The 12971-nt window shown below is 34.5% G+C and overlaps 1 protein-coding gene across 1 annotated transcript in view; it reads left to right on the top strand.

The window, feature by feature from the left end:
* LOC114339742 (nose resistant to fluoxetine protein 6-like) overlaps positions 1 to 765 on the top strand; it is a 148876-nt gene extending 148111 nt beyond the window's left edge. Inside the window, exon 13 of the mRNA XM_050649023.1 lies at positions 533 to 765. Coding sequence (XP_050504980.1) covers positions 533 to 594 — 62 coding nt within the window. The 3' untranslated portion in view covers positions 595 to 765. The remainder of the gene's footprint in view (positions 1 to 532) is intronic.
* Positions 766 to 12971: the final 12206 nt, after the last annotated feature.

The raw sequence follows: 12971 nt of genomic DNA, 5'->3' as shown, positions 1-12971 counted from the left end.
GGTTATTGAGGAGATCTTTGCATTCACCAGTTTTGATTTGGTGAGAGGGTTCTTTACAGCCAGAATAGCGGATTGGCTATCTTTGTAAATGTTGATTCTCTTAGCTTTAGGGTCTTAATCAATGATTTCATCAATGCAGGCCACCAAAGCAAAAACTTCAGCCTGGAACACTGTTGTATGTTGACCTAGGCTGTAAGATTTATTATAGTTACATGTTTGCCCAAAGACTCCTGATCCAGTACCATGGGCAGTTTTAGATCCATCAGTGAACAATATTAAGTCCCCATTAATATTTGGGGCTTTTTGTTCTCTAGATGGTATAATTGTGTTAATCTTCTCAGTAAAGATTAGTTCTGGTGTAACTAATCTTTCTAAAATCTAATCTGTAATCTAAAAGTAACCACAGGTTACTTTTAACCTTATTTCCCTGAAGTATATAAACCTAACAAGCACTAGAAACAATAATTATTTCTCTATGTTACAACATTTTGCAACTTATTAGTAACACGTTTATTATTTTTGTTGTTTTTAGAATCAAAATTAAAAGCCAAGGAGGAGAAGCTTACTGAAGTATCTTCGAGTTTAACAAATTGAGGCAGTGTTGATAATAATTATTATTATTTCTGCCAAAAATGTCAAGATAAAACTTTTATTTATTATTTTGGTGTATAACGCATAATATATAATATATATTGTATTAAACTCTTGTTTTTAGAAAATTTAAAATTGATATTTACTTTATTGGTAATAAAATGATTATTTTAAGTAATTTGTTTATTTTTACACCTATAATTCATAAGAGGCAACAGGTATGAGGAAACGTATCCGAGGTGATGATGTGCCAAGCAGGAGGAAGGTGGAATATATAATTGGAAGAATAGCGCAAATGAAATGGAATTGGGTAGGAAACGTGGCACGACAAAATATCGAAAGTTGAAAGAGAAACATTGTAAATTGGAGACCACGCGAGCACGGTCGAAGTAGAGGAAGAGCACAAAACGATGGCTAGACGGCATCAAAGCAAAAATGGGGAGAAACTGGCACCAAACAGTATGCAAGTAAAATATTTTAGGATATTAGAGTTACTATTTAAGGTTTTCTGAACAAAACAGGTTTTGCTATCTTCTACTCTAATTGGAAAATCTATTAAACAAGCTACAGGGTGATTGATTAGTGTGAGGAAGCTCAGTAGATCTGTTATAGTAAAAATTACAAAAGAAAGTTATTAACAAAAATTGTAGGCAACTTTAAACTCCATATTTTAAAATTAGTTACAATCTTACAGGGTGTTCCATAAGATGGTGGCAGACCAAACTTTTGTTTTTTTAAATAGAACACCCTGTATTTTATTTTAAATTTGAAATCAGCTTCACTTCCACATCACAAAAATGTAAAGTTTTATTATGTTATACTGGGTATTTAAAAAGTTATAACCAATATTACCTGAAAATCGTATCAAGTTTAACTCCCTGTATAATTAAAAAGGAGTATAGGAACATTGATCGATTGCAACCATAATTTTTTAATAATTGTTAAAAATTATAAATCATATTCGTTTTCATAATATTCGTTAAATCAAATACAGGGTAAGTCAAAATGCAAGTACATTATTTTCTTGGTAATTTTAAAAATAACACCCTGTATTTTATATCTCTATAGAAAAGTACTACTATCGTACTTCAAATTTTATGAAGTACTTCCTATACCTAAAGTTATCAGTTTTCTAGATATTTTTATTTTTCCATCAAAGTATTAATTTGGTAGATATTTTAACGTTTACCAATAATTATTGTGAGTTGGCGATGATTGATTTGTCAGAAACTGACAGTTTGACATTATTGTTTATTAACTCAGTATTGGGGTACACCGTAAATTAGCAACAATTATTATTTAGTAATTCAGTAATTAATTTAATGTAAATTAGCAATAATGAATTTTACTACTGATGAAATGCTAGATGTGATCTGGATTTTGCAATGCAATAAAAATTCATTACTATCAGCTAGAATTTATCAACGGGAACTTTATGAACGGGACTTAGAAAAAATTAATGAGCAGAGATTTTTTTGATTATGTCCTATTTGGTGATGAAGCTACATTCCATCGAAACGGTTCTGTTAATAGACATAACTTTCACTACTATTCAACAAGTAATCCATACCACATAGTAATACATAGTCAAACAAGATGGTCTCTAAATGTGTGGGGAAGTATCGTCGGTAACCATGTAGTAGGACAATATTTTTTTGAAGATAACTTAAATGGTGAGATTTACTTAGATTTTATCGTAAATCAGTTACCAATATTACTAGAAGAGGTTCCACTTAATATACGTGAACAAATGTGGTTTCTACATAACGGTGCTCCTGCGCACCACAATGAATTAGTACGTGGTGAACTTAATGATCAGTTTGGTGAAAGATGGATCGGAAGGGATGGACCGGTAAGGTGGCCCCCAAGGTCACCAGATTTCAATAAAATCGACTCATTTTTTGGGGGTTACGTTAAGAACGATGTATATAAATTACCTCCAACAACACGGGATGATATGAAAAATAGAATCCGAATTGCATTTCAAAAAATTTCTTTAAAAATGCGTAATAATGTAAGCAAACTCTTTCAATTAACGCTTTCAAGTATGCATAGATGTTTTGGGAGGTTATTTTGAACACCTTACTTAAGTAAGATAAGTTTAAATTACGGTTGTTTTTTATTTTTCTATGTGTTATTTTTTTTTTAATTTCCGTCGGTTATTTTTTATAAATTTTATTTGAAATAAATTGTTTTCTTGTCTGTGTCGTTATTTCGTTATTGAATTAATAAAAAATAATGTTAAACTGTCAGTTTCTGACAAATCAATAATGGTCAACTCACAATAATTATTGGTAAACGTTAAAATATCTACCAAATTAATACTTTGATGGAAAATAAAAATATCTAGAAAACTGATAACTTTAGGTATAGGGAGTACTTCATAAAATTTGAAGTACGATAGTAGTACTTTTCGAGAGAGTTATAAAATACAGGGTGTTCTATTTAAAATTACCAAGAAAATAATGTACTTGCATTTTGACTTTAGTCAAAATGCAAGTGAAGCATATTTCAAATTTAAAATAAAATACAGGGTGTTCTATTTAAAAAAACATAAGTTTGGTCTGCCACAATCGTATGGAACACCCTGTAAGATTGTAACTAATTTTAAAATGTGGAGTTTAAAGCTGCCTACAATTTTGGTTACTAACTTTTTTTGTAATTTTTACTATAACAGATCTACTAAGCTTCCTCACACTAATTAATCACCCTGTATAAACACCACAAATAAATCCAAAAACTTGTAATTCTTCTACAAATACTTACATTTTTAAGTCTTGATAACATTATGCATATTAAGGTAAATAATTATATATCTTGTAAATTAATATAACAGATACTTTCAAAGGAAAAAAATATCAAAACAATTACTAATTTCTTGGTTATGACAAACTGCTCAATTATGCAATTATGATGTTAACATAAACGGTGGTATATTCTTTTGAATACAAATGAAAAATGGAAAACCATCCAAATAAAAACATTCTTGTTTATTTTTAACTTAAGCTGTTATATTTATACATACAGGATATTTGTTTTTTTTTTTGTGTTTTTCACCTTTGGATAAAGCCATAACTGATTTACGTTTTAAACCAAACGAGTTTTACCAGACAAGGATTTGATGACGCAAAAAGGGCTGAAAATAGGGAAAAGAAAAGTGGTTTTTCTGTTGACAGACGGGCGAACATACACACGTTGAATATCTTTGTCAATATTTTGGTTTAATCTTCAAGAGCTCCCGCATACACTACAAAGCGTACAGAAAATCTAGCGCTCAAGGTGGCCGCGGCAGAAATTTAACATTTAGGATTTAGGAATAGGTCAGTGATTTTCTTTATATAAAAAATTTTGTCGTATAATATCATAAGAGAAAATTTTGCCGGAAATATTTTCGACTGGTATAAAGTTTGTTGCCTGGCCATTTTCGCGAATTAAATTTTGAGAGATAAAACACGAGACGTCAGTCGAGTAATTTTGTCAAAATTTCATAAACGAAAACTGACAAAATAGTGTAGGAAACAGGGGTTGAATCTAGCAAAATGAACATAGGTCTGGTTTATTTTTATGGTATATCAAGGTGTGCTTATTATTAGACTAACTTTTTCTTAAAAAAATTCTCCCCGGAATCCCGCTTTTCATCCCTTTAAAGGGGGTAATTTGTGATTTTTGCGAAACGTAGCCCTTCCTGCACGTTTTGCAAAATATTTACTTGATAGGAAACACGTTGGCGCCACCCCCACCGTTTAGTGGGGGTGGCGCCCCAAAGTTGACAAGTTGTTAAAAAAGATGTTAAAAAAATTTTTTTCCCTAACTGTAATGAAAATTCAGAAGGAACCCTACGGTAATTCATCACAAATAAGTGGCTAATTTTTTGGTAGGTATAGGTTGTATTTAAGGGCAATTGAAAACTTTTTAATTACAGGGTGTTACATTATAAAAACCCCTTTTTATACCATCTGAACCGCCTATGCTAGAGTAAAAAAAATTCAGCGATTATCCATGTACTGGTGTTATTTACAAATTTGTATAATGCACCCCCATATTTTTCCCGAAACCACCCCAGAAAAGGAGAATTAATAAAGAAAATAGTCAAAAATTTATTTTAGGCCCCCACTGTTACTTTAGGGTGCAAAGAATATAAAATATGCATAGGTCATAATGTGTAGCAGAGAGTATGTTGTTTTATTTTCCATAAGTACGTTATCAATAAAATGAATATGTGACGAAAAAAACAATAACTGGGGCCCGCCAAAACATTTCTGAGGTTTACGGTGCTACTGTGCCGTAACGGTTGCTTACACCAAAAAAATTAATAGGATCTTATTTGTAGCGAAAATAGTGGTCTTTAATTCTGTATAAGTTTTGTTTAAAAAAAAAATGCATAGGTAATGATAAAATCGTAAAAATATGCTCTCTAAGGGATAGGGGTAGTTTCTGCAGTTTATTTTCAAGGATAGGGGTAGTTTCCGCAAGATGTTGCAATAATCATATACATTTATGAAAAACCCTATTGGTGGAGCATACGTCCATATGGGTCAAGAAGCAAAAAAAATTTTAACCCCACCTTTATTAATTTTTTTTGCTACAGGGTAGCATCAAGGAATCGCTTTTGGTGTCCGAGCATGGGTAATAAGAACGTGCACAAAATTATATACGCAGCATTTTAATAAAGGGCATGGTGAGTGAAGGATTCCAAAAAAATCACTTTCTTTATTAATTCTCCTTTTTTTGGGTGGTTCCGAAAAAAAATGCTGATGCATTATAGAAATTTGTAAATAACACCAGTATATTCATAATCGCTAAAAGTTTTTTTACTCTAGCATAGGCGATTCAGATGGTATAAAAAGGGTTTTTTTTAATGTAACACCCTCTAATTAAAAAATGGGCAAATGCCCTTAAATTAATCTTATACCAAAAAATTAGCCACTTATTTTTGATTAATCTCCCCTGGGTTTTTTCTTAATTTTCATTACAGTTAGGAAATAATTTTTTTTTAAATACTTTTTTTTAACTTGTCAAATTTGGGGCGCCACCCCCGTCAAACGGTGGTGAGAGAAATATTCTGTCGGGAAATAAATAGTTATTCATTTTACTATCAAATAAATTTTTTGTAAAACGTACAGGAAGGGCTACATTTTGCAAAAACCACAAATTACCCCCGTTAAAGGGATAAAAAAATGGGTTCCGGGGCGAAATTTTTTAAGAAAAAGTTAGTCTCCGATAAAGACCGATCATGACGTACACGATGGAAACAAGATGTGACACAGCAAAAACCAAGAGGATACTGAGAACTTCAGAAATGAGAACGTTGAGGTCAATAACTGGAAAAACACTGAGAGACCGACATCCTGATATCCATTTTATTGCAGTCTATTTTATAAAATATAATAAACAATACATATGAGTGTTAAGGGTTAAGACAGAGTCAGTATTCACCCAGTGGTGAATACCTAAAAGAGTACAATAATGATTGAATTAGTACAGTTATTAATAAATTAATTGAATTAATTTGAATAGTACAATATTAATATACCCTATTCCACGAACATACGCCTGTTTTGGATTACTTCGACAACGAATATTTTACTGTGCAAAATAAAAAGAACGAAAGTAAATTGCCAATTACATTGTTGTTTATTGGAACAATTATTAGCGCCATTTACTTTCGTACTTCTTATGTTGCACAGTAAAATATTCGTTGTCGAAGTAATCCAAAACAGGCGTATGTTCGTGGAATGGCCCATAAGTGGGAATGATTAGTTAGTGTTGAGGTCAAGAGTATCTGTTTTTTTAGTCTTCTGTCCTGTAGGGGTGTCAGGAGATTGGTGACCAATATGTTTGGGTGAACCTGTAGTCTGTTGTGGTACTTGGAGCACAGAGAAACAATTTATTCTTTGACGGCTTGGACTTGGAGATCCCTATGTATATTATCATTGGAAATGTACCAAGGAGCTTGGCACAGTCGCCTTAGAACTTTTGATTGAAAGCGCTGTATCTTGAGTAAATTTGTTTCACTGGCAGTTCCCCAGATTTGGATGCCATACGTCTAGATGGGTTTCAGTACACATTTGTAGATCAGAAGTTTATTGTCTAGACTTAGGCGTGATTTTTGATTCATGAACCAGTACATCTTTCTATTAACGAGTCCCAGTTGCAGTCGTTTGTTCCAAATGCTTTTGCCATGTTAGGCGGCTCTCTAGGTAAATCTCCAAGTATTTGACGTCACTTCTTATTGGCAGTGGTGTGTTATTAAAGGTTACAGCTGGATTGATCCCCTTCCTTAGTGTAAACGTAATGTGTGTTGACTTGGAGCTATTAACTTTGACTCTCCATAGTTTAAACCATATTTCAAGTCTATTTAAGTGACTTTGTAGTATCTGTGAAGCTAGGATCGGATTTTCGTGGCAAGCCATTAGGACGGTGTCATCAGCATATGTTGCAATTGTTGTACGATCTGAATTGGTATATCTGCTGTGAACAGGAGGTACAGTGTGGGTCCAAGGACACTTCCTTGGGATACGCCAGAGTGGATGGGATGAAGAGTAGTGAGGGCCTAGTTTTACCTGATATGATCTGCCGGTGAGGTATGATTGTAGGAGCATGCAGATTGGATGAGGCAATTGTCTTTTAAGTTTTGATATTAGACCTTTATGCCATACCTTGTCGAAGGCTTGGGAGATATCCAGGAAGGCTGCTGTAAAATATTTCTTGTTCTCGAGTGCATCTCTTGCGGCTCTGACTACCCTATGGAAATGTTCGATTGTGCCATCTTGTTGTCGAAATCCGAATTGGTAATGAGGTATTAGGTTTTTTTCTGTAATGACAGTGTCTATTCTTTTCAGAAGAAGCTTCTCAAATACTTTGGAGGGTAAAGGCAGAAGGCTAATAGGACGATAGGATGAAGGTTGGGTTGTGTCTTTGTTGGGTTTATGAATTAGAGTGATTTGTGCTACCTTCCATTGGGAGGGGAAGTAGCACAATCTTAGGACAGAGAAGACGGCACTTAAAGAATAAGAAGTAATGCCATTTAATAATGCCAGCTGAAAATACAACAAATAAAAATCCTAAAAATTATAAATTTATTTAACTTATAAAAAGTTTCCAAGGACTACACATTTTAGGCACAGTAAATCATAATTATTCAAACAACTTTAAGTTTTTAACTAAAGTACCTAAACTAAACATAAGTATAGCTAAATATCTTGTAGCAATGTAAATATCCTACTGCGAACTTGATTTATAAAGGACAATTAACATGCAAACTTTGACGAACTTTCTAAACTAAATTAAAAGTAAGGCTCGACTTGAAATTAATCTTAAAATCACCTCCATTGAACTTGCATACTCCAACCATAAACGTGCCAAAAATATTTTTTTAATTTTACATTTAACGATCCGTAAGATGCCTAATTAATGCTACTTAACTTTCGAGAGAAATTTTACAAAATATAGAGTCTTATTTTTTTTAGGCATTTTTTTCAACAAAAACATTTTTGTAGAGTGTATCATTCTGCCCTATTCTGTAACTTTTAACAAATCGAATCGCAATGACCAAGTCGAATCATAATTACCCAAAAGCGGAATGTTGGATATCTATCGCGTATTTTTCTTGTTTGGATTGGCCAACTACTATTTAACGCGTTCAGGAGGAGGTGGCAACACCGCACTGCAAAGTGAATTAAGTGTTCTGTGCGAAGAATTCATAAAAAAAGAAGAGATTTTGGTTTTTTTAGATGGTTTTGGTTAAGTTTGTAACTTTAAAGTTTGGATGATTTTGTTAAGTAAATTCAATACAACAAGAATAACAAATGGCAAGTAGAACACCGATTGGGAACACGAACACTGGTGAAAAAAACATCAGCTGAGCATATACAATACATAGTAGACTTTATCTCTAAACATACAATATTATTGCAGAGTAAAATTAAGTTTCTTCCCTAACAAAAATTTTGGTTCTCCGTTTAAAACACACTATAGTCCGTCTGGCCTTGACTTTACAGTATAAGGAACATAATAGGTCTGGATCCCGCGTATGAAAAAAAAGTTGATTAGTAGCAAGCTAAAAATTTGTTAATAGCTTAACGGTGTCTAGTCAGACAAACTTTGATATATGAAAACACTGGAACAGGGGAAGTTTTAATTGTGGAACAGGTTAAAAATTTGGAACGGTCAGACTACGAAAACGTCACATATATTTTGTCCGACAGAACAGACTTAAACTCTCCGAACAGAGATTAAACTCTCATGCAAAAATCAGACTGTTATTTATCACCAAATGGGCGTTTTAATGAGTGGAACATGTAGAATATGTCAAATGACAGGAATTATGACAGGTGATAAGTAGCAGTCTAATTTTTGCATGAAAGTTTAATCTCTGTTCGGAGAGTTAAAGTCTGTTCTGTTGGACAATATAAATGTGCCGTTTTCGTGGTCTGACCGTTCCAAGTTTTTAACCTGTTCCACAATTAAAACTGCCCCTGTTACAGTGTTCCCATATATCAAAGTTTATCCGACTAGACACCCTTAAACTATTAACAAATTTTCAGCTTGCTATTAATCAACTTTTTTTTTCATAGGCGTGATCCAGACCTATAAGCAATGCAGAATTTGTGAAAGTTTTTAGCGAGATGATCCCTACGAAAACGTAGGGAAATCCTTGGAGATTCGTATTCGTAATCGGTAATTCGATATTCATAGTCAGAACATTATTTTTGGTAATCAGAAAAATTCATTCACCCACTTCCAATGTCAAGAGTCAAGTGTGAAAAATAGATGATGTTTGCGTCTACTTAAACCAGATCACTTCTTATGTAAATACATATTATGATTACAAATACCTTTTCAACAAAATATTGAAATAAAACTTAATTGTTTCTGGCTGATGTGAGTTTGAACGTTCAGTTTGCTTCTTTATTTATAAAACAAAATTTGTATTATGGTTTTGTTTGGAATAATTACCTACTTGAGAATAATAATAATTATGACTGGGATCCAAAAAAATACCTTACCTAATCCTAATCACCGTAAAAATCTAATAAACGGTTTTTGCTTTAAAAAAAAAACTGGTTATACCCGGGACAAAAACAACTGGTAAAGCGGGTTATTGCGAAGTAAAAAACCGGTTTTAGGTTAAATCCCTAGGTTTTTCCCATCCCTAATTCTTGGGGCTGTTGGTCGAAGAATTCATTTACGGCATTGTGTACTTCTACGTCCGACTGAGAACGGTTACGCTTTAGCGCTCTTTTCAGTCGCTCAAAACCTGTACAAACCGCAAGGCGATAAGTCAGAAATATAGGGTGGATACTTTAATATGCTCCATCTCATTCGTTATATATTTTCCTTCAGTACCTTGGCAACGAGAGACCGAGCATTGTTCTGGACAAGAATGACACTATGTGAGAGCTTATGTGGATGTTTTCTTCTTATCGATTGATGGCAAGGTAATATAAGGTAATAATAACATGATTCATTGCCAAAAATTATTAACGAAAGAGACCCTTCACCGATTTGCATGTTTTATTGGGTGATATATTAGAAATAGGTAAAGCCATACGTAAGGCTTACGTCATCTACGTCATCTAAGATTTGCCGATGACATAGTACTCATAAGCAACAATGCAAAGAAACTAATGTACGTGCTAAAGGAGCTTAAACGATAATTTGACAAAATCTGTTTAAAAATAAATTTAAATAAAACAAAAGTGATGACAAATCAAAATATCACATTCGGCTTAGATGAAAATGAGTTCTAAAGTGTCGAAGGGTATACTCGTATATACCTACCTAGCTCAAACGATCAAACCAGGTAAACAGAATCGAACAGCAGAGATAAATATGTAGAATGTAGAAGAATTCGAATAACTGGGGCAGCAGTATAAAGACTCAGTGATGCGTTAAAAAACAAAAAGGGACCAATGAATCTAAAGAGATGGGTATTCAACAGTTGCATTCTACCAGCTACGACTTGGAATGGAGACCGTGACACTTACAGAGTTCTCAACCAATAGATTAAAACAACATAAGGGGCCATAAAATATATAAGAAAACCGGTGTATCGGAAAAACAACAGGGTTTTCGCCCAAACAGATCTACAATAGACGCTATTTTACGGGCAAGGACGTGCTCATTATACTTGAAAAGAAAAACGTAGGTCAGAGGTATAGAAACATAATCAAAGAGCTTAATAGATCCAACAAAACACGAATTAAAACCACACGGGCTCACGGAAGAAATCAAAATCAATGCAGGCATTAGACAAGGGGACAGCCTCAGTCCATGCCTATTTAATTTAATAATGGATGAAGTTATAGGTAGTGTTAACATAATGAATCAGGGATACAAAATGGGTAACCGAACCATGAGAATACTTTGCTACGCAGATGATGCAATCTTAATAGCCGAAAACGAAGATGACTTACAACGCCTACTACAAAAATTTAAAATAACCGCCGAAAAGTATAACCTGACACTATCAAAAGAGAAAACCCCATCGATGGTAATATCCAGGAACCCAATGAGATGTAAATTAGTAGTGGACGACCATATAATCGAACAGGTAATGGATTGCAGATACTTAGGTGTGGAAATATCTAGCGACAGGCATCTGTGGTAAGAATCAAAAGAGCAGGCAACGAAAGCAGCGAGAATATCTGGTTTCCTGAGGGATATAATCTGGCGTAATAAATATATGAGCACCGAAAGCATAGTCCGCATTTATAAGACATGTGTTAGACCCGTACCGACATACGCAGCTGAGAAAAGGGCCGGGACAACAAAGATCAAACAAATAATGAGAACAACACAGATGAAAACCCTAAGATCCATAGGAGGTATCACACTCAGAGATAGAATACGAAACGAAGACACATTGAGAGAGCTAGGCGTTCAAGACGTAGTGAGATGGACAAGAGCGCGACGACGCATGTGGAGAGACCACGTAGATCGGATGGACCCTGAACGTATGGCGCATTGGGCGAAAACACAGAAGACCAACACCAAGCGACCCATAGGAAGACCCAAAAAACGATGGTACGAACGTTGGAGCTCTGGATCGCAGCAAAGGCTCTAACAGAAGAAACAGGACATAGTCCTATTTCAAGAAGAAGTAAAAGAAGAAGGGGCCATCGAACGAGCGTTCTTGGGAATATCTCTGAAAGAACATAATATGCGAAACGAGGATATGCGAAGCAGGACAAAGGTGGAAGATGTAATTGGATGAAGTGTGCAAATTAAATGGAACTGGGTAGGAAACGTGGCACGACAAAACATTGAAAGGTAGATGAGAAACATTGTACATTGTAGACCACGCGAGCACAGTTGTAGTAGAGGAATACCACAAAAACGATGGCCAGTAGACATTAAAGCAGAAGTGAGGAGAAACTGGCACCAAATTGCACAAAACAGAGAAGAATAGAGACCTCACGTCTATATTTTGACTCAGAAGTGGATAAAAACAGGCTGAAGATGAAGAGTAATCACATTCTATGGGCAGATTTATCATGGAACCTTAGTAAGTGTCAGTAAAAGTTCGTTTTTATGTTGTTTCACAGCGACACCATTGGGACGCATGGGGTTAACCTTTTCACAGCACTCTATAATTATATTTTTTCTTTTATCTAGTGGGGATCTTCCCCAGCCTAATACTGGCAAATGTGATGATTATTATGACCGTTATATTAGTATCAACCAACAGAATATCGAAGGAGTTGAGCAATATGCATATCTGGGCACGAATTTAAATAGCCAATGGGACCACTTAACAGAAATTAAACAGCGAATAATAAAAGCGAAAGCAGCATACGTTAGAATGATACCCATTTTCGACGGTCGAGACATATCATTAAAAACAAAATACCGTCTGTTGAAATGCTATATATTCACAGTTCTGCTCTACGGAATGGAACCGTGGACACTAACTGTTGCATCTATGAATCGGCTCAAAGCTTTCGAAATGTGGTGTTATAGGCGCATCGTACGTATATCCTGGGTTAACCGAATTACTAATGTGGAAGTCCTGCGTAGAATGGGGAAAGTGTGAAATTCTCAGAACTATCAAAACACAAAAAAATTAGAATATCTAGGATACGTAATGAGAAATCAAGAACGTTACGGCCTTCTCCAACTGATTCTCCAAGGGAAGGTAAGTGGTAAAAGAGGACCGGGAAGAAAACACATTTCCTGGCTTCAAAATTTACGAAAGTGGTATAACACGACTACCACTGAACTGTTCCGCGCTGCGGTAAACAAAGTCAAGATAGCCATGATGATCGCCAATATCCGGAACGGATAGGCACTTTATGAAGAAGGTATTAGTATGCAGTAAAAAGTTGTAAATACGTAATCAACTATTTTCAATGGGAAATAAGACACAATTTTACCAA

This window comes from Diabrotica virgifera, chromosome 4 (genome assembly GCF_917563875.1).
Source record: "Diabrotica virgifera virgifera chromosome 4, PGI_DIABVI_V3a".
Lineage (NCBI taxonomy): Eukaryota > Metazoa > Arthropoda > Insecta > Coleoptera > Chrysomelidae > Diabrotica > Diabrotica virgifera.
The sequence above is the reverse complement of the archived record's forward strand: the minus strand, read 5'-3'. Positions and strand labels throughout refer to the sequence as shown.